General features: G+C 49.3%; 1 protein-coding gene and 1 long non-coding RNA gene across 4 annotated transcripts in view; both read left to right on the top strand.

Moving 5' to 3' along the window:
- The window catches only part of MATN2 (matrilin 2), a 173,410-nt gene that overhangs the window by 129,320 nt on the left and 19,201 nt on the right, over window positions 1-24,889 (top strand). For all 3 annotated transcript variants that reach the window (XM_061439294.1, XM_061439292.1, XM_061439293.1), the window contains exons 7-10: window positions 3,692-3,814; window positions 10,731-10,853; window positions 13,880-14,002; window positions 14,228-14,350. In XM_061439294.1, the coding sequence (XP_061295278.1) occupies window positions 3,692-3,814; window positions 10,731-10,853; window positions 13,880-14,002; window positions 14,228-14,350 (492 nt within the window). The remainder of the gene's footprint in view (window positions 1-3,691; window positions 3,815-10,730; window positions 10,854-13,879; window positions 14,003-14,227; window positions 14,351-24,889) is intronic.
- LOC133260681 (uncharacterized) lies at window positions 14,363-15,703 on the top strand. Its single transcript, XR_009740928.1, has 2 exons — window positions 14,363-14,715; window positions 15,442-15,703. It is a non-coding gene; the product is annotated as an uncharacterized LOC133260681 (long non-coding RNA).

Genomic DNA, 24,889 nt, shown 5'->3' with positions numbered 1-24,889 from the left:
AGGATTGTAGGTGGCTTTGCAGAAGTGAAGGTAGGCTGGGCACCCCCCTGAAAACTGGTGTCTGAAATAAGGGCAGTCTTGTTGGGGACCTTACACTTTACCTTGTGAGACTGGATGTTAACTGTAGGTAGTTAGTGTCAGAACTGAATTAAATTACAGGGCTCTAAATTGGTGTTGGAGAACTGCCTACAGAACACAGATTGAAGCAAATGAGCCTAACTGTAAATCAGGTTGTTGGCGTAATCACCAAGAGAATTATTTTAAGTGATGGGCATGGAATATATTGACGTTACACTCCAAGCGGCAGATATCCAAAAAACAAAAGAGCTTTAACTGTTTCTAGCAGTCCTAGCATTAATAGAATTGTTATTCTTACTTTGAAAGTATACATATACACATATAAATATATGAAATGATAAGTGTGTATAATGTTAATGTCCCTTTGTACCTATATTTTCAGTATAATGGAAAATAAACCCAAATGTAAAATCAAATGTTTTAAATTTTTTAAAAAAATTTACTGAAGTATAGTTGATTTACAATATTGTGTTTAATTTCTGCTGTAGAGCAAGTGATTCAGCTATATGTATGTATGGCCTCGGTATTCTTTTCCACTGTGGTTTATCACAGGATATTGCATACAGTCCCCTGTGCTCCGCACCTGTTGTTTATCCATCCTACACATACTAGTTTGCATCTACTCATCCCAAACTCCCAATCCTTCCCTCCCCACCTCCCCTCTCCCTGGCACCCACAAGTCTGTTCGCTACACCTGTGAGTATGTTTCTGTTTCATAGATCTGTTCATTTCTGTTGTGCTTTAGATTCCACATATAAATGATATCCTATAGTATTTGTCTTTCTCTATCTGACTTACTTCACTTAATACAATAATCTCTAGATTCATCCATGTTGCTGCAAATGGCATTATTTTGTTCTTTTTATGGCTGAATAATATTCCATTATTTATATACCTATATACACCACCCCTTCTTTATCCATTCATCTGTCAATAGGCATTTAGGCTATTTCCATTCCATTTTAATTTAAATGGCCATAACAGACAACATGGTTTCTAGATTAAAGGAGGCTAAGCATACATGAAATTAAATATAATCCCTGACACTTTAGTATATTCCATACTAGAGGGTAAAAAATACTGTAAAGAATATTATTAGATCAGCTGAGAAGACTAAAATGTGGATGGTAGATTAAATAAAAGTCTTGTATAAATGTAAATTTATGAAGTTATGGCTACACTGTGGTTATATCACTGGCAAATAGATGGGGAAACAGTGGAAACAGTGTCAGACTTCATTTTTCTGGGCTCCAAAATCACTGCAGATGGTGATTGCAGCCATGAAATTAAAAGACGCTTACTCCTTGGAGGGAAAGTTATGACCAACCTAGACAGCATATTCAAAAGCAGAGACATTACTTTGTCAACAAAGGTCCATCTAGTCAAGGCTGTGGTTTTTCCAGTAGTCATGTATGGATGTGAGAGTTGTACTGTGAAGAAAGCTGAGCACCAAAGAATTGATGCTTTTGAACTGTGGTGTTGGAGAAGACTCTTGAGAGTCCCTTGGACTGCAAGGAGACCCAACCAGTCCATCCTAAAGGAGATCAGTGCTGGGTGTTCACTGGAAGGACTGATGTTGAAGCTGAAACTCCAGTACTTTGGCCACCTGATGAGAAGAGCTGACTCATTGGAAAAGATCCTGATTTTGGGAAAGATTGAGGGCAAGAGGAGAAGGGGATGACAGGATGAAATGGTTGGATGGCATCACTGACTCAATGGACATGGGTTTGGGTGGACTGCGGGAGTTGGTGATGTACAGGGAGGCCTAGTGTGCTGCAGTTCATGGGGTCACACAGAGTCGAACATGACTGAGTGACTGAACTGATACTGAACTGATACCTACTCTTAGGAAGTACAAGCTGTGTTTAAGGGAAAAGGGTGGCAATATGTATAGCTTTGGAGAAGGAAATGGCAACCCACTCCAGTATTCTTGCCTGGAAAATTCCATGGACAGAGGAGCCTTGTGGGCTACAGTCCACAGGGTCGCAAAGAGTTGGGCACAACTGAGCGACTAAACAAGTGTAATTTTAAACTGAGTAAGTGTATAGCTTACTCTCAAATAATTCAGAGATGAACAAATGATAAAGCAAATGGGGTAAATATGAACAATAGGTGAGTGTGGATAGAGAGTCGCAGGTGCTTCTTTTACCTGTCTGCTGGTATTTTTATGTTTGTAACTTTTGTAAATTTAAAATCATTTCCAAATAAGAAAGTTTTTAAAAAATACTTTATAGATGATTGTGTATTGCAGTTATATGTTTAAAGAATTCCAGTCTTTTAAGGATACATTATGAAATATTTATGGACAAAATGATATAACATCTGGGGTTTAGCTTCAAGTTATATGGCATCTTCACATGGGATATAGGAGTATACATATCCCATGTAGGTTGATTGGTTTGCTGTAGATTTGCTGTAGATTGATTCTCTTGAAGCCAAGTGATATACATGTGGATTTATTATACTATTCTGTTCTTTTTTTTTCAATGTTTAAAATTTTCCTTGACTTTAAATTGGGAAGAGTTGGCATCCGCTCAATATTTTTCCCTTTGAGAATACTGTGCACTTTTCTCTTAATCATTTTGTTTCCTTTGGTATAGGGTGGGATAACTCATTTATACCAAATGCTTCATTATGAAAATGATATATGTAGTTCATATGTTCCTTGAAACAATGAAAACCCTCATTGAAACAGAAAAACTTCTCTTAAGACCCCATCAGTGGCCACTTATTTCAAGTAATTTTAGACAATACATTCAAGTTTCAGACCCATCAGTAGAAGAGTCCCATTCCATATCTACAAAATACTTACACAATAATATGTCATTATTAAAAATTCCATGTGACCTTTTTTTTCTATTTTGGTTTAAATTAATGTGTACCTGGGCTTCTCTGGTGGCTCAGTGGTAAAGGATCTGCCTGCCTGGGTTTGATCCCTAGGTCAGAAAGATCCCCTGGAGGAGGAAATGGCAACCACTCCAGTATTCTTGCTTGGATAATCCCATGGACAGAGGACCTTGTGGGCTATAGTCCATGAGGTCACCAAAGAGTCGGATACGACTTAGTGACTAAAACAACAACACTATATACCTAGAACTGTGAAATCTTGATATGATTTAAGTGCAGATGAGGCCAATAATGTAACAGGGAGGAATTTTGCCTCAAAGGATGCCTTTCACTTTCAGGCCTTCTTTTTTCCAGGGTTTGATCTCGTATACTGCTTGGCTAAGTGTTTCACTCAGTTAAGTGATTTGAAGTCATCGTTTTAGTTGCATGCCTTCTGTAAAACATTCAGCGAGGCTGCCTCTTCCCAGCCTGCAGCACAACGAACAATGCTTACATTTTGGTGGCTCTGACATGAACCAGGACAAGGAAAGCCTCTTCACAAGGCATAAACATCTTGTAATATGTCAAGAAAGTCCTCTTCCGGGGAGGCCATATCCCTAAACACAGAAATAGCTTCATTGAGAGATCCCTCGATGGCCTGAGTGTTTTGAGTGTTTGAGGTCATAGGAATATATCTGTTTAGGGAAAGTTAAGATTGTGAGTCCTTTGGTTTTCCTATGCTAGATTTCCAGTTTGGTTCATCATTATGATTTTTCTTTCTTTGCAGAGATAGACTACTGTGCCTCACCTAACCATGGATGCCAGCATGAGTGTGTTAACACAGATGATTCCTATGCCTGCCGCTGCCTGAAAGGCTTTACCCTGAATCCCGATCAGAAGACCTGCAGAAGTAAGTTGCACCACATGTGGAAGAGGGGCTTGTTCCACAGATGGCCCTGCTGGCTTTCGTTTTTCTTGCAGATCTCCAGCAGGTGTGCTTGTTCTCAGCATTTGTGCTCGCTGACATCATTCTGCCCCTTATTTTATCTTTTGTCTCGCCTGATCCTGTGATGGGGTTGATTTTTAGACAGTGCATAGACTGGGTTTGCCCACTGGTTTCCTTTAGTGAAGTCAAGGCACCAGCTGAAGCTCTCGCCTATCTGAAATGAGGATGCATGCCCCCACCTCCTTACCCTCACAACATGTATTTGGGACTTAGAGAAAGAAAAGGCTGGGTCCAGAGTTGGAGGGAAAAGAAGCTGGTTTCTTCCGGTCCTACCCGATGAGACACTTTTAAAATTTAACGTTTACTTTTATTTATTTGAGTGTGCCGGGTCTTAGTTGCAGCATGCCGGATTTTTGATCTTTGTTGCAGCATGCGGGATCCTTAGCTGTGGCATGTGGCATCTAGTACCCTTACCCGGGATGGAGCCCAGGCTCCCTGCATTGGGTGCTCAGAGTCTTAGCCGCTGGACCACAAGGGAAGTCTCAAGATGAGACCCTTGAGGGTCTCTAAGAAGGGGGACATTGCATCTTTCCTTGATATAAAGGAAGAACAAAAATTGGAGACTCTGGGGCATCCTCGCAGCATTGGAGAGGTGCCTGGTGTCAGCAGGGTGATATTAAGCATGTGCTGAGTGGCTCAGATGGTGTCCTCTGGCACCTCAGAGGGCTTGATGGGGGGTCTAAAGCATGAACCTCCAGCGGGATCTCTTTAAGTGACCTGTCCCTGAGAGACCCCCTGGAATGGAAGGTCTACAAGGACAGTGATTCTTCTCTTTTTCTCACTCATGAATCCTCAACACCTCAAGTATTCAGCACATGCTAGTGTGACACAATATTCAGTGAGTGAATGAATGAGAGAGTACATGGATCTCTAGATTTATCATCCTGGAGAAATAGCAACTATCATCTGAATTAATCTTGTTAGAAAGATGGCTTTTGTAAGGCACACAAGTTGTGATTTTTTTCAAAAAGCATTCCCAAAGTTAGGCCACAGATACGCACACTGAACTGTCCCCATTCTCCCGACTGTTGACTCACAGAACTCTCTGGAACTCCCACTGAGGGACATATCCCTCATCTCCTTCTTCCTAGTGGTGGGTGCAGCAGTGTTCTGCAGCACAGGACTGGATTTTCAAAAGGCTGAACACATATTGTTTTTTGAAAAGCACCGTGGGCTACTGAATGGAATCCACAAGCCGCAGCCTGCCCACAGCACATGTGACTCACGTGCTCACTCTACTACATGTGAGACCTTGTAGGGTGGTTAAAGGTGGCAGAGCCCATAATTTGCAGCTGAGTCTCTCTTACAAAAGAGAATTCCCTCCACCTTGCCTGGATGCAAACTCTGGCGACGTTCAGGCATCAGATGGGAATTTTAACTGGGAGGTTCAGAATGTGAAAACAATTAGATAGACTATTTTCCATCAGACCACACATGCCTTCAGCCGTGGGAGAGGCCAGCCCGGCCGCTCCTGTCTGTGCTATGTACGCCTTTTTCTCGGGGCGAGTGTGTCAGTGGCTGGCTACCCCCAGGGAAAAATCACTCGCCAGTGGGACTCAGTTGTGGATCTAGACCTCTTCCATGGGGGAAAATTCGATCTGCTCCAACTCAGTCACTGGAGTTGCAGGCTTCACTGTGTGTTGCTAGTGAAGGGAGGAGGAAGTGAGCTGGGCACGTGGCCATCGGTGGAGGGGAACTGGCTTGAAGCTCTGCATCACTTACAGTCATCTGAGATTCCCTTGCCCTCTGCCCCACCCTCCACATCCTGCCTGGAGAGGCACTTGGAATAAGAGAAGGGTCCAAGGCAGTGCTTGCATCGTTATCAAGGGAGGAGGGAGGCCAAGAACAGAAGGATAAGTGGAGAGGAAGTGACCATTTGGAAGCAGTGTGACCACCACAAATTAGCCTGGAGACAGGCCTGTCTCCAGCCCAGTCAGGCCTGTCTCCAGCCCAGAGTCCTTAACACTCATGCATATATATTCAGGGATAGCTCCATTTCCTCTTCAGCCAGGTGCCCTAGTTTTTCATCCAAGAAAAATGGAATTTGTTTCTTAAAACCCAATGTCCTCATCAGCCCTTCTCCCAACATCCTGCCTCGTCGTTACTTTTTCCATTGTCTTTGCTGCAAACCCAGCTCTCCACTGCCGAGATCCCTCTGAGAGCCACCCCTGCCCTGATGTGTGCATGCCGGCGATTATGGCAGACAGCTGCTAACGGAAAGTGAGCGCTCCGTGCCTCTCTGGAGCATTCCGTGGGATCAGGAAGCAGAGAAATGGGGTTTAAAATCTGGGCTTGGTTGTTAGGAGCCTGAGGATCCTCAGAGTGTTAAAGATCTCGAGCTCATAGTACAGCCATTTACATTTAATGGGTGGGTGATGGATGTGGGCTGTTTGCAAATCTAATAAGAAATCTATTTTTCAATGGAATTTGATGTCATCCAATTAAACTGGAGGTGGGGGGTGCGGGATTCAAGACACAATCCTACTGAAGAAAACAGTCTTGGCCTGGATTTGTTCTTTCTCCTCATCCAGGCATAATTTCTTTTTCTGGAAAGTGCTGTCATCGACTTAAAGCATAAATTATTGAGGCAAGGATGCAGAACACAGAGCCCAGGACTGACTGTCTAGGTGGGGACCCCAGGGTGGAGTCAGAGGTGGGTGGGACTCCAGGATTGCTCACGCTGGCCCCGAGGCTGGCCCTCTGCCTGGCCCCCTGCCCCTACTGAAGGCATCACACTCTAAACAGCAGGGTACAGGGTGCACAGGTTGAACTGAGTACGGGGGGCAAGTCTTGGCAGTGTCACCCATCCTGGCCATGTGACCTTGGACAGACTGCTTTGCTTCTCCGAACCTCCATTTCCTAAACCAAAGGAACATGACTTTCTGCTTTAACATTTTGTAGCCTGTCCCATCTTTCTAAAACTTACGCTCTGTGCCACTCAGTTGGCATGACAGTCTGCAGTGACCTATCTCTGATCTCTCATGTTTTTATGTCTTACCTTTTCAGTGAGGTCTCCAGCTCCTTTTTGAGGAGCCTTTTAGTTAGTGCCGTTTAGTTGCTGACAGCCCAGCCGTCTCATCTCGCAGGGGTTACTGGACACTCTGGGCTTTGCCAGATAAACCCACACCCAAGCCGGGCCCACGTGTGGCTCATCACAGTTAATGAGCAGACTGGACCAGACGTGAGGGGCATGGTGCGTACCCAGTGAATGCTGAGTGAAGGAATAAGTAACTTACATACGTGTGATGAACTGTGATTCAAGCACGTAAAGAAGACAGAGCTCTACAGGCCAACCTCTGTGGCAAGGAGCCATCAGAGAAGAGGCATTTTGGAACTGCTGTTTGCCAGATAGCTGAGTGCTAACCTTTTAAAGAATCGTCATGTTTTTAAATTATTTATTTATTTGTTTTTGACTGTGCTGTGTCTCTTTTTGCTGCAGGGGTTGGGGGGCTTTCTCTGGTTGTGGCCAGCCAGGGCTACTCTCTAGTGGTGCTCGAGCTTCCCACTGCGGGGGCTTCTCTTGTGGCAGAGCATGGGCTCTAGAGCTTGTGGGCTTCGGTGGCTGTGGCACACGGTGGCTCAGTAGTTGCGGCTCCCAGGCTCTAGAGCGCAGGCTCAGTAGTTGTGGCCCACAGGCTTAGTTGCTCCACGGCACATGGGATCCTTGTGGACCAAGGAGTGAACCCGTGTCCCCTGCCTTGGCAGGGGGATGGACTCTTTGCCACTGATTCACCAGGGAAGCCCCCAAAATCTTCATGTTTTTGAATTTAATTAGAGTATGTAAATCTTTCTTAAAGATAGTGTTAGCCCTTTAAAAGTTGTGGTAAAATATACAGAATAAGGGGCTTCCTGGGCAACTCAGTGATAAAGAATGTGACTGAAATGCAAGAGATGTGGGTTCGATGTGGGAAGATCCCCTGGAGGAGGGCATGGGAACTCAACTCCAGTATTCTTGCCTGGAGAATCCCATGGACAGAGGAGCCGGGCGGGCTACAATCCACAGGATCACAAAGAGTTGGACACGACTGAAGTGATTGCCCACAGAACAAAACTGACCAATGTAACCATTTTTAAGTGCACAGTTTGGGCTTCCCTAACACTCAGTTGGTAAAGAATCCGCCTGCAATGCAGGAGACCCCAGTTCAATTCCTGGGTCAGGAAGATTCTCTGGAGAAGGGATAGGCTACCCACTCCAGTATTTTTGGGCTTCCCTGGTGGCTCAGATGGTAAAGAATCCGCCTGCAATGCAGGAGACCTGGGTTGGAACCCTGGATTGGGAAGATCCCCTGGAGAAGGGAACAGCTACCCACTCCAGTATTCTGGCCTGGAGAATGCCATGGACTGTATAGTCCATAGGGTCGCAAAGAGTCAGACACGACTGAGAGACTTTCACTTCACATCACTTCACTTCAGTGGCATTAAGTACATTTTTGTTGTTACACAACCATCCTCACCATCCAGCTCCAGAACTTTATCTCCCCAAACGGAAACTCTGCACTGATTAAACAGTAACTCCCTATCCCTCTCTCTCCCAGTCCCAGCAACCACCATTCTATTTTCCATCTCTATGACTACCTACTCTGCTGCTGCTGCTAAGTCGCTTCAGTCGTGTCCGACTCTGTGCGACTCCATAAACGGCAGCCCATCAGGTTCCACCGTCCCTGGGATCCTCCAGGCAAGAACACTGGAGTGGGTTGCCATTTCCTTCTCCAATGCATGAAAGTGAAAAGTGAAAGTGAAGTCGCTCAGTCGTGTCAGACTCTTAGCGACCCCATGGACTGCAGCCCACCAGGCTCCCCCACCCATGGGATTTTCCAGGCAGGAGTACTGGAGTGGGGTGCCATCGCCTTTTCTGCTACCTACTCTAGGTACCTCATATAAGTGGAATCTTACAAGATTTGTCCTTCTGTGACTGGCTCATTTCACTTACCATAAGGCTCATTCCACATCAGAATTTCCTTCCTTTTTGAGGGTGAATAATATTCCATATGCTGTATTTGCCACATTTTGCTGATCCATTCAGTAGACACTTGGGTTGCTTCCACCTTTGGGTCATTGTGAATAAAGATGCTGTGAACATAGATATTTTCAAGGCCCTGCTTTCTGTTCTCTTGGGTGTAAACCCAGAAGTGGAATTGCTGGATCACGTGTAATTCTAGGTTTAATTTTTTTTGAGGAACCTCCATACTGTTTTCCATAGTGGCTGAATGCTGGCTTTTTAGAGCAGCACTTAGTGAAGATAATTTTACTTTTCTCTGACTTTTCTCTGGTGTGATGGAGAGATTCCTGCAGGTCCTGTACTACGTGGCCCAGTCTGTGGGGCCCTTTGTGTTCTGTGTCTCTTTACTTGGCTCTTTGTCTCTGTCTGTGGCCGGTGTTTTATTGCTAGGTCTATTTTCCTTCATCTCATTCCTTGTTTTCTGACATTCACGTCTGTCTCACACAGGTGAGGCTGTTGATGAACTGATAACTGCACACAGCTAACAATAATCTGCCTCTCCTCGTGCAGAAGGGGTGAAGCACAGAGAGCATGCCCAGGGCCTGTGGCTTGTGGCGGCATCTCTTCTCTCAGGCCAGCCCCTGCAGGTCATGGGAGTTATCTCAGTCTGCTCAGTCTGCAGCCACTTCTTCTCTGCGCATGGAAAGTTCCATCCAGCAGTCATGTGGGAGGGCACATCACGGACCCTTTACGTGATGGTCTGAGGTCCTTTGAGTATGGGTTTCATTTCATTTCTTTTCATACATCTTTGTCTTCTCAGGAAGAGACATCTTTCCTAGGGGCTGCAATAAATTCTTCTGTCTCATTGGCAAGAACTAGGCATCTTCCCACCTCTAGACCAATTCCTGGCAAAGGAGAACATGCTTGCCAGGCTGGCTTATACCACTCATGACTCATGCCTTTGGGGTCAGGGTTCTGGTTTCAGGAAGACAGGGTAATGCTTATTGGCAAGGCAACCAACAGTGTCTGCCACATCCGAGGGAAAAAGAACAATGCAGCTAAATGGCTCCAGTTCAGCCCCTGAGGTTGGTGACCAGTCTAACAAAGGCCCTCCACAAGCTCATTTTATTTCCCTTTATAGTTCTTCGACTCTTCCATTACTTTCTCTGTATGTGGGGAGGAGGTGGGGGTAGGGGTGACCCAGCATGTGGTTTTAGCATTTTCTACCAGAAAATGAAACTGCTAATTGACTGCTGGTGGTGATGCTGCCGATGTCTGCCGGCAGAAATGCAGCTTGGATGGGGGTGAATAGGGCCGAGCTGTAACAACCTGGGCCAGCATCAGAGATGCGTCTTCTCCCGTTTCTTGATTACGGATGGTGTCACGCTCTCACCCAGAGCCCGGTGGAGCTTTGGATCCTTCTTAATGTAATTGCCTTTTCCTGCCTCTCCTAAATCGCTGGGTATCTTGCAAGATCAGCTGCTGTTTATTCTGCCTTGTGCCGTCCCATGCCGTTGTCAGATGTCACTGCGGGCAGCAGCTCCATACACGCTTTGAGCCCTAGTAATCAGGTTAACTGGAAGAAGAGACTGAATTTTCCCAGCGTTTCCATCATTCTTGGGAGGAGATGGGCTGGGAACTGTGGCGCTCAACCCATTTCCCCAGCGTTTTGGCCATCTATTGAGGAAGAGACCCCTGCTGGCGAGCGCAGAGGGACACACCCCCAGGTGCCAGGTTCTCCCAAACAAGCTCGTGCAGAACAGGAGCTGCTGTCTGTGTCCCGTGGAGCACCTTCCTTACTGAATATTTACTGGGAGGGGCCAACCTCAGCCCTGGGAGAAGCCCCAAGCCTGAAGGAGTGTTTGCCCTTTCTCCCTTCAGGGATCAACTACTGCGCGCTGAACAAGCCGGGCTGTGAGCACGAATGCATCAACACGGAGGAGGGCTACTACTGCCGCTGCCGCCGGGGCTACACTCTGGACCCCAACGGCAAGACCTGCAGCCGTGAGTGTACCCGGGTCAGGGGCTCATGGGAGGGCCAGGTTCACACCCAGGGCCTGGGGCTCACTAGCAGCCAGTCACTTCTGAAGCTCCTGGGTTTCCTATGAGCCTGATGGTCCAGCAGCCTTAACTTTCCTGGCCTCAGTTTCATCATCTGTAAAATGGGACTACTCATGCTGCCTGCCTCAGAGACTGGATTGTGAAGAGTGACAGAATCAGCACGCAGAAAACACTTAGAAAAATCCTGCTAGACACATAATAAAAGCCCAGTAAATATTAGCTAGGCCTCTCTGGTGGCTCAGATGGTAAGGAATCTACCTGCAATGCAGGAGTCCTGGGTTCAATCCCTGGGTCAGGAAGATCCCCTGGAGAAGGGAATGACTACCCACTCCAGTATTATTGCCTGGAGAATTCCATGGACAGAGGAGACTGGCGGGCTACAGTCCATGGGGTTGAAAAGAGTTGGACATGACTGAGTAACTAACACATGCACAAATATTAGCTAATATTATCATTTGCTCTTGAGAGCCTTGATTAAGTCAGACCAGCCTGATTTCATCCAAACTCTGCCTCATACTAGACATGTGACCCCAGGTAAGGTATTAAAGTTCTCCAAGCTTTGACTTTCCCATCCGTTTAAAAGAAGGGAAGATGATAACAGCATTAATTTCCTGGAGTTGTTAAGGGGAATCATGAGGACTATTTCAACCTCTTAGCACAGTGCTTGACACAAGGAAAACATACAATTAAAAATAAGAGCTCTTTGTTGCCACAGAGCCTGGGACAGGAACCAGAAAAGAGACAGACCTCAAAAGGCCCTTGGGCCACTGCAGACCTCATCTGAGGGCGAGCTGAGAAACATGCGACTTTTTATGAAGCATTGTCTTCATTTTCTTGTGTAAGGGGCGCAACACAACTCGGTCCGGTGACGTCAACGTGGAAACTTGCAGGATGTGCCAGCTGGATGGTTCCATCTCTTTTTTACGAGGCAGAGTCTCCACTGGTCCAAGCCAGCGGGGGTGGGGCGTGTGACATGGCGGGGGACGCCCTGACCCTGGGGGGTGCCAGCGAGGGGCTTGGTGACACGGCTGGCACAGAAGGGGTCCTTTGTGTGGCTTTCCACCCAGTGAGCTGCACATCTGCTCCAGCTTTGGGGACAGAGATAGATTGTGAGTGAGAACAGTACAGCTGTTCAGTATTTGGACCTTCCAGCGCCTGGAGGGGAAGTTTCACAGATGAAATATTAGGTGCAGAGCGGTCCTCGGGAAACCTCGTGCCCCTTTCCGTCTTCAGAGGAAACAGAGTCCTCGATCGGGCTTTCGAAGCATCAATCTTGGAAGTCAAAGCATTTTTGAACCAGAGAGTTGGCACTGCTCTGCACTTGCCTCTGGAAGTCTCTGAGTCCTTGTGAGAAGCCAGTGATGAACAAGGGTCCTTCCGCTCAACGAGGGAACACCCTGGTGAAGATGGATCTGTGTACAGTCTGTGTGCCTTCTCTTCCAGGAGTGTGGGGCCTGCCAGCTGACAGCTCTGACAGGCATCCCAGGGCAGGCTAGGCATGACCTGGACAAGCCCACCTAGAGCCCCAGGGCCCGTGACCTGCCTATCCCTCCCCGCACGCCTTGGAGCAGGAGAGATTGAGCCATCCTTTCTTTCTGGAATCTAGAAAGAAGGACCATCTAGTCAGCTTCAAGAAAGTATAAACCAAGCTATTTCTTCCTAGGAGTCCCCAGAGATAGCCTGGTAATCCTATTCTCCATGGGGGCTCAGGGAACCCACAGACCATCACAATAGGAAGCCCTTATGAGGGGCTTGCTCCATGCAGGCGTGGCTGGGATCACTTCCCAAGTACTCACTCACTTTATCTGCACCAGATCCCAGTGAGGCATCAACATTCTTACCCCCATTTAAAGATGGGGAAACAAGCGCAAGGGGATTAAGTTACGTTTCCCAGGATCACGTGACAGGTAAATGGTGAACTGAGATGTGAACAGAAGTCTCTGGCTCTTGAGATCTTGCGAATGTTTGCTGTAGGCACAGCCACGGGTGGAATGTTCCAGAAGGCACAGTCCCAGGTCCTGTGGGAGTCAAAGAGGCCCACCCCATGGCCCTGCACAAGGCCTTCAGTGTCTCTCCAGTCTCCTGGTGTGCGTTTTCTCCATCAAGGAAATCTGGGAGGCAGCCTGCAGGGCTGTCTGGTGGGAACCAGTTCACCGCAGCTGTGTGTCTGTTATCCTAGCTAGGCCAGCTGTGCAGGGCTCGGGTGCCAGGACTGGCCACACGTGCAAGGCCTTGGCGTTGGTTTGTTTTCTGAATCTGGATGTCCTGGTTCTGGAGGATAACAGCACTTTTTCTCTTTGAGATACAAAGGAACTATACAATTCTTTCTTCCCCAGCCATATACTTAGTAATGACAGGCATTCACAAAGTGATTATGTATGCCAGCCACTGTTCTGAGGGTTTTAGGTGAATCAACTCCTCCCACCATGTTCCTAGAAAAAAGCGAGCCTCAACCCCATTTCTCAAGTCATGAGATGCTGGCAGAGAGGCCAAATGACCGCCCAGCAAGCATCTCACAGCTGGGAAGCCGGTATGGGGAGGTGGGATTTGAGCCCAAATAGTGTGGCCTGGAGCCCTCCCCAATCCTGAGACAAGGCTGTGAGCCGCAGGGAACCCGCGGGGTCCGCGGCTCCACCTTTCCGAGCCTGGTTCTCCTCTCTGTGCCACGGGGAGGGCCCCTTCTCGCACCGGTGCCCCGGGGGATTGCAGGTGATGCCCAGACCTGGCTCAGGTGCAGAGGGCTACTGTCATTACCACCTTGACCGGAGTCACATGCACCTTACTCCTCAAAGAAATAGGAAGTAAAACAAACCAGGCCAGTGGCACAGGGTGGAAGGAAACCATACACCTCTCTCTTTGGGGCATCAACGGAGTGAAGCTGCCAGGCAGCGGCTCCCCGGGGAGGTGGTTTTGTTCTCTGATGCCCTCCTGGCTTACTTCAGGGGCTTTCCCTGTGTGGTCGCCTGCAGGGGTGGATCACTGCGCCGAGCAGGACCACGGCTGTGAGCAGCTGTGTCTCAATACGGAGGACTCGTTCGTGTGCCAGTGTTCGGAAGGCTTCCTCATCAACGACGACCTCAAGACCTGCTCGCGTGAGTGCCCTTTCGTGCTTCTCTTACAGGGAAGAGCTTTGCCACCGACGTGGAGAACGTGACGGCCGTAGGGGATGGCGGGCCCCGCTCTGTCCTCTGCTCGTTGCTCCGGGGGAGATGGTGGGGCTGTCCCCTGGGGACCGCGCGCCTTCCCGGGGCAGGAGGAGGAGGGTTAGTGGGCCGCGCAGGTCCGTGATCTGATTCCCTGGCTGTGGGGTTTTGCAGGAGTGGATTACTGCTTGCTGAGCCGCCACGGTTGCGAGTACTCCTGCGTCAACACGGACAGATCCTTCGTCTGCGAGTGTCCCGAGGGACACGTGCTCCGCAGTGACGGCAAGACCTGTGCCAGTGAGTGTTGTGACGTCGGACGAGGGGGGCGCGGCACGGGCGACCGTGGGTGGGGTGCGCCGAGAACAGTGACCACGGGTGGGTCTGCGCCCCCGGGTTCGTGGCTGAATGTGTGCGAAAGCCCCCTCCCAGCGATGTCAGCCCTGGTGGCTGCCGCTTTCCTGCCCCAAGACAGCTTCTGCCTCTTCCGGCCTGGCCTGTGGTCATTTCGGAGCGGGCATGAGTTATAGTGAAGTAGATGCCTTCCTGACTGCGGACTTCCGGCGGCGCTGCACGCTGAGCGCGTGCTTTCTCTGGGCCGCAACCTCAGCGGAATCCTCACCTTCAGACTAAGTGAAAAGCCTAAAGTGACCAGCTGTTACGGGGTGGGTTCAGACTCTGGACTCTTGTGACTCCAAAGTCAGTTCTGCGAGAAGGGGAGGCTCCTGAGAACCCCGTCCCCTCCCCCAATCCGGATAATTTGGCAGCAGATTCGGGGGGGGGGGCGAGGTTGGCAGTGAGGTTTCCTGGGGACATATTTCCCGGCAGCTGGTCCCAATTCCTGTCTCCATTACTTTAAAAAAAAAGCTCCCAGATGTCCTCCTCTTCACTCAAGGAGGCTATGTTTTCTGCCCTGCAGTCCTGTTTCCAAGTGGACCAAGATAAAGACTTAAAAATGGTCATTTCGAGAGAAGGGGTCAGAAGTGGAGGAACAGGATTGCCATGTACCTTGCGGGTCCTGCTAGTCTTTCCAGTTATAGGACCAGGTTCCCGGACCACTGATACTACTGTGGTCACAACCTAACATGTCCACCTTTTTATGTCGCTTTTTATGTCATCTGTTCACTTGGGCAGGTGCCCTGATTGCATAGCTGGGTGTGCCTCTCTAACTCCGCCGGCTGTGAGAAAAGGTTTCCCCCATTTGGGATGGAGTCTTGAGTTTTATGGCTTGCTTGTGGCTGCCTGCCCGGCTGTCCTGGCCAGCACAGGGAGGGGCTGGACATCAGGGTGCAGAAAGAGAGTGGGTGTGTCCAATTGCATGTACATTTGACTGCATGCCAAAGCCAGAAGCCTGCTTTTTAACGGATTTATTTTAATTCTAATCATCTTAGATTATCCATGCATTTCTTTGGACCTCCCCATTGCTGTGATAACCAAGAACTGACTATAAGATAATCGCAGGACGTCTAAGAAATTTTCATGACCCTTCCAAACAAATGCTACCCCTCCTCCTTACAACTGCGTGTCCCACTCCCTCCTTCCAGCCGCATCTGTTATGGCCACTGACACTTTCAAATGTCCATTTTCTCATTTATAGGGCTTGTAACTGATGATACAGTGATATTATCCATTTGAGTAAACGTGCAACAATGACATTAGAAGTGAATTTTGATATGTATTTGTTTATTATATATGGTGCGTCTACATGAGATGATCAGATGAGTTAGAGTTATCCTATCCTCAGGCAATGGTTGTAGTAGGAAATGGTGAAAGAAAGTGAAGTCACTCAGTTGTGTTCAACTCTTTGCAGCCCCATGGACCATAGCCTACCAGGCTCCTCCGTCCATGGGATTTTATAGGCAAGAGTACTGAAGTGGGTTGCCATTTCCTTCTCCAGGGGATCTTCCCAGCCCAGGGATCAAACCCGGGTCTCCCACACTGTAGGCAGACACTTTACCATCAGAGCCACCAGGGAAGTCAGGGCCCCCTGATAGCTCAGTTAGTAAAGGAAATGGTAACCCACTCTAACACCCTTGCCTGGGAAATCCCATGGACAGAGGAGCCTGGAGGGCTGTAGTCCATGGGGTTGCAGAGTCGGACATGACTGAGCACACACACAGGCAATGGTGGTATTTGTAAGAGATGCATTTTACCCGCCATCTGACACATATCTGTTGAGCTTGTCCCCTATTTGAAGCCTGTGTCTGCCCTGGGTTGATTCTGTCTAGCTGCCCTGTTCTGCAGTAATGCGCTGTGTTTTCAGTGTGGCCATAGTAAACTGGGGTTGGGAACGTGTGTTTCCCAGCTCCGTCCCAGATCACAAAGAGCCTGACACCCTGACTGCATCTTTTTTGTAAATCATGCTGGGCTGTGGGTGGGGAGCCCGCTGAAGTTCAGCCAGGCCTGCTCAGCAGATGAGGGTGTCCTTGGCCCTTCATAAAGGCAGCCTCCACTTACCACCTTGATAGCAGGTGGCCTGAAGAACACTCTGCTCACTTTCTGGAAGGTTCTCTGAAGCACAAAGAGCAGGCGCAGTTTCCCAGGGCCCTGGAAGGAATGGACACTTATTCTCACACCCCTGCAGGCACCTTGGGCTCTCTGGCCTCTGGAGTGATGCCCACCCTCCCTTCCTCTTGGTCCCCTGACCCCTAAGCTGCGATCACCCCTTGGAGGGTTGTTCCACAACCCTGAAGCGGGTTGAGGTGGGGAGGGAAATCAGGGGATCTGTTCTGCAAGCTGCAGCTGAGAGGACTCGTCCCGTCTCTACCTCCTGGAAATTTCTGAAATAAACTTAGTGCAAGCGCATCTCAGCATCAGGAAAGACTCTCTAGTCTAGATGTGTGAGGAGCACACAGCCCACAGGCCTGCGAGCTTCTGGAGGTTAGAGACCCGGTCTTACTCAGAGACTGAGTTCCAGGCCTTGCCCACAGGAAATGCTCCATAAAGTTCAATGCATGTTGAGTGAACGGGCAGAGACCACCTGTGTTTTCATCCTGTGGCACCTGGCACAGGGTCCATCTTCTGTTCCGGATGCTTCAGTGGCCCTTGACTTGGCAGGTGGCAGATAACACCTTCCTCCACCTCCTGAGCCCCACCCAGGTCTTCTTCCCTGTTCCCTCCGGTTCTTCAAAGGAGGCAACTCCCCTCTTCTCTGAGCAGGGCCTGAACCTCCAGCCCAGCCTGTCTCCACTTAGGACAACCTCCATATCCCACCTCTGCTGGCAGAAACCCAGCCCAGGGCCAGCATCACCTCCATGGGGAACTTCCTGCCCTCCTGGCCTGCTGGGAGCAGCTCTGCTCCACCCACTGCAGTAAGACCCCATCAGGACCCTTCCCTGTGGCCATCTGTGCACAGATCTAGAATCAGCATGGCAGAGTAGAAAGAACACTGAACTAAGAGTCCAAAGATTGGGTTTAAATCTTGGGAGGGAACTGACCTCTCTGGATCTGACTACATGCATGCTAAGTTGCTAAAGTTGTGTCTGACTCTGTGACCCTCTGGATCATAGCCTGCCAGGCTCCTCTGTCCATGGGATTTTCCAGGCAAGAATACTGGAGTGGATTGCCATGTCCTCCTCCAGGGGATCTTCCTGACCCAGGGACCAAACCCACATTTCTCAGGTCTCTTGCCTGCATCTAACTGTTCACCTGTAAACTGGGAATGGTCATTTCTGCCTCTTTCTCAGGGTCACTTTGTGGCACAGGGAAAGACAGTCACTGAAGTGCTTGGGGAACTTGTAAAATTCCATAAACCTGAAGGTACTCTTGTTGAAATCTTACTTCCCACTGTTAGACGGCCCCACACTAGGAGAGGGCTGAGGTAGCGTCCTGCTTTGCTGCCTGAAGACCCACTCCTGGTAGGCCTGGCCTGCCCTCCTTGTGGAGACTGCCTGGGAGGAGTCAGGCTCAGGAGCCCGGGCACTACCTTCCTCTAGCATGTGGCGGGTGCTGATGCAGATCTGAGTGACAAGCATAGAGCACTGGGAATTTCAGCTGGGGATACTCCTACACTGGCCACCAGAGGTGGGTGGGCAAAGGCTTTTTCCTACCTGATGCCTCCCAGACTGACTTTGCAGGACGAAGCAACCCTGAGCAAGACAAGAGCAGTGTGTTATTGTATTCAGGCAGTCATCAAAAAATCCTGCATGCTTGGTGCCTTAGCAGCAGAAATGTAATTGTCTTGCAGTTCTGGAGGCTGGACATCCAAGATTAAGGCGCCAGTATGGTCAGCTCTGGTAAGAACCCTTCTCTGAACTTGCAGATGTCTGCCTTCCTGCTGTGTCCTCCCATCACACACAGATACACAGACACACACGTAGAGAATACGCTCTCTTGTAGTCTCTTTTTAGAAGGGCACTAATCCCATCATGGGGGGTCCCACGCTCATAACCTCATCTAACCCTAATCACCTCCCAAAGGCCCCACATCCAAATACCAGCACATTGAGGGTTTGGGCTTCAACTCAGAATTTGAGGAGAACACAATTCAGTCCATCACAGAGACTGGAGAGAAAAGACCACTGTACCCTTTACCCTCGTGTATTCACATTAGAGATAGAAAGGAACAGAAGGAAACTTAGAGATCTTTTCTTTCTTTTGTGGCCTGGGGAGAAAACTGATGCCCCCCAAGCTGACCCTGGGGGTTGACGACAGAGTCAGGGCTAAGACTGGGGTCCCCTGACTTCAGAATCTCTTACCCAGGGTGACCTCTAAAAATACGTCTCAGTTGAGCTGCTTCTGGTTTGTCTGAGAAAAAAAAAAACCTACAAAGAGTTAGCAAATGAATGGCTGCTGCTAGATTTATTATTTTTAAAAATGCCAGCAAATGGTGTAATTCTGTCTCTCAGCCTTGGTCACCCTCTTGGCAGGCGGCCACTGTGGCTTTCTCCCTCTGGGGTTGGGGTTGGGTTTAATAACCTCCTACGTGGAGCCCCAGACACAGGATTGCTGTCTGTCATCACCACAGAGGTGCGAGTCCTCGGAACACATTACCCCATGATTGCTGCACCACAGCCCATGCGTGAGTCACCAGATGTGGAATCCAGATGTGAGGAACAGACTGTATCAGTGTGTGGGGCTGTGAGACTCAGGCCCTAAAACCTGTGCTACGTCCTGAAGCGTCTGCTCGTCTTAATCGCAGACCCCCATCATGATAAGGCTTTAATTAATATGTAGACCTGCCTTCTGACATTTTTTTTTTTTTTTAAAAGAGGATCCTTCTCTAAAGGGGAAATGTTTCATTCCTGCATCCTGAGATCTCTGCTAAGTCCCTACAGCCACGTCACATGAAGTGGTGGTTCCGTCTGTCCACTTTCGTCTCTGGATTCGAGTCTAGGTACTTCTGGTTCATTGCTGCTCAGCACCTACAGGCACTTCCTGTGGACCTGTGTTGTGCTGGTCATCTTGTGCTGACCCTGGGCCACTGTGGGGTTGATGCAAGTTCAGTTTCTGCCCTGAGAGAGTTTAAAATTTCTCAGGGAAGAAGGATATTAAGGATGGATCTTCCATTCTGTGTGATGAGAGTCATCATGAGGGTAGGAGAGGTGTCACGGGGCATCTGGCAGGGGGACCCTCACCTGGTCCAGAGGAAGTCTTCCTGAGAAAGAGGTGTTTGATCTGACCTTTAGAGACTGATGGAGGGAGCTATGCAGAGATGGAAGGTGTTATGGACTGAATATTTGCGCCTCCCCCCGCACCCCCGCAAATTTATATGTTGAAAGCCTAACCATGGAAGGTGATGGTGTTAGGAGGCAAGGCCGTTAGGAGGTGATTAGGTCGTGAGGATGGAGCCCGTATGAATGAGATCCCTGCCCACAGAACTCTCCAGTTTCTTCTGCCATGTAAGGATACAAGAAGTCTGTGACCTAGAAGAGGGCTCTTGCCCAACCTTGCTGGCATCCTGACCTCAGACTTCCAGCCTCCAGAACTGTGAGCAATACATTTCTGTTGTTTATAAGCTACTCATTCTGAAGTGTTTTGTTAGAGCAGCCCCAAAGGGCTAAAATGGAGGGCGTGGTCTTCCTAAGCACAGGAAATAGAACATGCCAGCCAGGGTCCAGAGAGTGAACTGAAAGAAGCTGAGAGTACTGAGTATTTAGTAGTAAGTACCGAGTGCTGAATTGAGAGGGAGACTGGAGAGATGTGAGCCTGGAGGAGCCACTGAGACAGACCAGTGCAGCACTTAGAGTTCATTATGCTATTTGGAGGTTTGGCTTCCCTTGAGAAAACTGTTTTAGTTTGCCTTCTGAGAATCTATCAGCCTATCTGAGCAGCCTCTGATGAGTCTGCTGGGCGAGGATGACCCCTGGACCAGGGACCACGGAGGCGACAGACCTGTGATCTAATCACACCTCTGCCCCCAGCACGGCTGAGACTAATCATCTCTGCAGGGTAGGGGGCCTTGGGAAAGTCACACCCGCTCTGTGTCCTTCAGTTTCTGTGACTTTAAAGGAAGGTGTTGGACCAGTTCATCCCCAAGGTCCCTTCTAGCCCGAGAATGAGGGTAGAGGCTGGCAGAGTAAGGGCTCCATACACACTCACTGAATGAATGAACTCTTGTCGGAGTGCCCACCATTCTCCCCAGGCTGAAGGCCCCCCGTAATCGTGAGTCAGGGATGTTGGCTCTCTTTGCCTGTTAGGGAACCACTGACATGCTTTCCCAGCAGGGAGTAACCTTAGCTCGGCAGAGATGCTGATTTCAAGCTGGTTTCCAGACTTGGTGACTGAAAGGCAGCTGAAAGCCTGTGGTCAGGGAGTTAGCTGCAGCACAACTTTGGCCTTCTCTAATTTACCATTTGTGGTTCTTTAATTATGAGTGACAGGAATGTCCCTGATGTGCAGAAACTGGACGTTTTGCTGAACAAATGCGAATCGCACTCTGCAAGGCTGGAAGGAGGGAGAGAAAGGGGAGCCCAGCTGACCGTCACCATCCACACGGCGTGGGTTCTCATTTAAAACTCTCGTGATCCTTGGTTTTCAGAGTAGAAAGCTGAGGAAATGTTTCCTTTAACTCAGCAGGCATTTGCTGAGGGCCTGCTGTGGGGGCCAGGCATTAAGTTCGGAGCTGGGAGATCCAGGAGAGGAGGGCAGGTGCAGCCCGTGGTCCCCTGGAGGTCAGAGCCCGTGTGAGCGTGGTCCAGTGAGGAGGCAGGCATAGGTCCAGAGCAACCAGTAAGTGTTTGGTGATAGCTGTGATGCTGGGGTTTCCTATAGCTCAGACGGTAAAGAATCTGCCTGCAGTGCAGGAGACCTGGGTTTGATTCCCTGGGTCAGGAAGATCCCCTGGAGAAGGGAATGGCAACCCACTCAAGTGTTCTTGTCTGGAGAATCCCATGGATAGAGGAGCCTGGCGGGCTACAATCCACAGGGTCACAAAGAGTCAGACACGACTGAGTGACTAATACTACTACTGCTAGCTGTGACATTACCAGAGGGGGCAGGTGCCTGGGGCTGTGAGGCTCTGTGCAGGGAGGTCCCAGAAGACACCTAGAGGAGGTGGAGGCAGCAGACGATTGGCTGGGCAGAGCCCTGTAGGGGGCGGGCTTCTGGCTTGGTGGGCTTCCCTGGCGGCTCAGCTAGTAAAGAATCCCTCTGCAGTGCAGGAGACCCCGGTTGGATTCCTGGGTCAGGAAGATCCACTGGAGAAGGGATAGGTTACCCACTCCAGTATTCTTGGGCTTCCCTTGTGGCTCAGCTGGTAAAGAATCTGCCTGCAGTGCAGGAGACCTGGGTTTGATCCCTGGGTTAGGAAGATCCCCTGGAGGAAGGGAAAAGCTTCCCACTCCAGTATTCTGGCCTGGAGAATTCCATGGACTCTATAGTCCATGGAGGTTGCAAAGAGTCGAATACGACTGAGCCACTTTCACTTTCTGGCTTGGTCCTGAGGTGCTGAAAGAAAGTACTCAGAGCTGGGGGGAGCGTGGCTGAGATGAGGCAGCGGGCAGGTTCCTGCGAACCTCACCAATGAGTCCTAGCCAGACTCTCAGGAAGCACTTAAGGGTGTCAGGCAGATGGAGGGAAGGATGTCTGCACGCACGCTTTAGAAGAGGACTCCAGCTGAGTCCAGGAGAGTGGGCTGGAGGGGGTGAAGTAGGTTTGTGAAGACCTAGTTGGTAGATGGAGTAACAGCCCAGGAGAAAGATGATGGCAGGTGGTTCATGATGATGGAGGAGTGGTATCACCTCTCTGGACACTTGGGAAGGTCTCTGAACCTAAGTTCTGGGTCCCGCGCTGGCATCTCACTTCTAGCAGTTTGTTGGTGTCATCCGTGGGGCTTTTAAAAACATCCGAAAGTCCAGGCAGCACCCTGGACCTCCCGAAATAGAGATTATCTTACGTTGATTGATGCAACCTCCTTGCAGGACAATTTGAAAAATATTTATCTGGGGCTAAATGTTCCTACCCTTTAGTGAGGCAATCCTACTTCTAGATGTTTATCTTTCGGACTTGCTTTCCCATTGTATGCAAAACTACAGGCATACGAGTATCCCCTGCGGTAACAATTGTAATAGCAAAGCCTAGGAACCACCTCAGTGCCTTTCCAAAAAGAAACTGGTTAAATTAATCACGGTGCTACCTTTAAAAAATAATGACGCAGGGTGTCAAAGGTGAGAGAGAAGAGTACTTTTATAAGATTTTTTTGTCTGTTTAAATTTGATTTTATTTTTAGAATGGGTAAAAGGTATACATAGTTTAAAAATCAAAACAGTACGAAAAGACGTGCATTAAGGAGTTTGGCTCGCACTCTTGCCCATCCTTCCATCCCCCTGCCTGCCTCCCTCCAGTTCCCAGGTAACTGGTGCCCATCCAGGGCAGCCCCTCCTGGATTCACACACATGTATTCCTTCCCTCCTTCACCGTCCGCCTGCGTGACCGACAGCTGTGGAAATAACGGTGCTGTGTCCCTTCTCCAGTGAAGTTGTCAGAAACACTGTGGCTGCTTTCTGGGAGCTCTCTCTGGCTTCTTGAAGTCATGTTGGCTTCACTCTAAGGGAAGCCGTATTGGGAGCAGCCCAGTGGAGAGGCCCACATGTTGAGGAACTGAAGCCTTCCGTCATCCTCCAGGGAGGAACTGAGGCCAGTGCACACACCAGTGAGCTCAGAAGCAGATCCTCCAGCTCCAGCGGAGCCTTGGGATCAATGCAGCCCCCAGGGGACCAGCTCTGCAGCCTCACGAGACACTCTGAGCCAGAACCTCCCAGCCGAGCCCCTGCTGGCTTCCAGACCCTCAGACACTGTGTGACATCACACATGTTGCCTTAAGCTGCTAAGTGTTGGCATACCTTGTTTTGCAGCAATGGATAGCTGCAGCTGCTGCTGCTGAGTCACTTCAGTCGTGTCCGACTCTGTGCGACCCCATAGACGGCAGCCCACCAGGCTCCCCTGTCCCTGGGATTCTCCAGCCAAGAACACTGGAGTGGGTTGCCATTTCCTTCTCCAATGCATGAAAATGAAAAGTGAAAGTGAAGTCGCTCAGTCGTGTCCGACTCCTAGCAACCCCATGGACCACAGCCTACCAGGCTCCTCCGTCCATGGGACTTGCCAGGCAAGAGTACTGGAGTGGGTTGCCGTTGCCTTCTCCGCAATGGATAGCTAACATTCCATTTTATTTCCATTCCGTTCCTGTTTCTTTGGGGCTTCCCTGGTGGCTCAGCTGGTAAAGAATCCGCCTGCAATGCCGGAGACCTGGGTTCGACCCCTGGGTTGGTAGGATCCCTTGGAGAAGGGAACGGCTACCCACTCCAGTATTCTGGGCTGGAGAATTTCATGGACTGTATAGTCCATGGGGTCACAAAGAGTCAAACACGACTGAGCGACTAAGCACAGCATCTCATTGTGTAGAACATTTGTTCAGCTTGTCTCCTGAGTAGTTGTGGACATCTGGGTTGTTTCCCACTTTTCATTATTACAAACGATGCTGCTGTGAATTACTTGAAAGTATATCTCTTCATATGGTGCCAGGGTATCTGCAGGAGAGGATCCCAGAAGTGAAGCTGCCAGGTCAAAGGTACATTTTGTACTTTAGGCAGATACTGCCAGATACCCCCTCCAAAGGGGACGTCTCCCCTTAGTATGTTTGAATTTTGAATCATGGGCCCGTTTTGCCTTTCAAATAATCTCTGCAGGTGACTGATGTTCCCCTGAGATTGAGAACCATTGCTCTCTTCTCTTGATCAGATGCCCTGAGCGGGTAAGAAGGGAAAGTTTAAAAACCCAAATTCCCTACATGCTTTTAAAGCATGCACACAACAAAATTTCCAAACAGCTATTAGTACAAAAGCCCAGGAGAGCTCAGAGGCTGGGCTGGGAGCTCCCAGGGTCGTCTGCAGCCAATGGTGAGGATGCCCCCTGAGAACAGTGCTTTCAGGCTCAGCAGGCTCCCCATAGAGGAAAGCAGTGCCCCTCTGCCAAGTACAGACTCGTCCTGCAAGAGCCTGGGGGCCAATGTCTTTTCAGGATCCTTGTGGAAAGACTCAGTCACTCTTCAAAACTTCAGCCTGAGATGAAGCTACAGGGACAGGACAGGGCATGGGGGATGCTCCAGAAAGAAGGGGCGTGCTCAGGGAGCCTGTCTGCATTATGGCTTGACAAGGCTGACCTGAAAGAGTTATAGCTATTTTATTACATTGGAAAATGGAGTATTCTTAATATAAATTCATGGTGAGGAAAAAAAACCGCTCACCTCCACAGCCAGCCGGCTGTCTGTATTATGGATCACTCAATTGTATTTCCACTCAACACTACGTGAGGGATTACCCCAAGCCATCGAGAAATGTTCTGCATCAATAATGAGTCTAGATTGTGCCCGGAGAAGTAAGTCATGTTCCGAGCAAAGAGCAAG

This window comes from Bos javanicus, chromosome 14, assembly GCF_032452875.1.
Source record: "Bos javanicus breed banteng chromosome 14, ARS-OSU_banteng_1.0, whole genome shotgun sequence".
Lineage (NCBI taxonomy): Eukaryota > Metazoa > Chordata > Mammalia > Artiodactyla > Bovidae > Bos > Bos javanicus.
The sequence above is the reverse complement of the archived record's forward strand: the minus strand, read 5'-3'. Positions and strand labels throughout refer to the sequence as shown.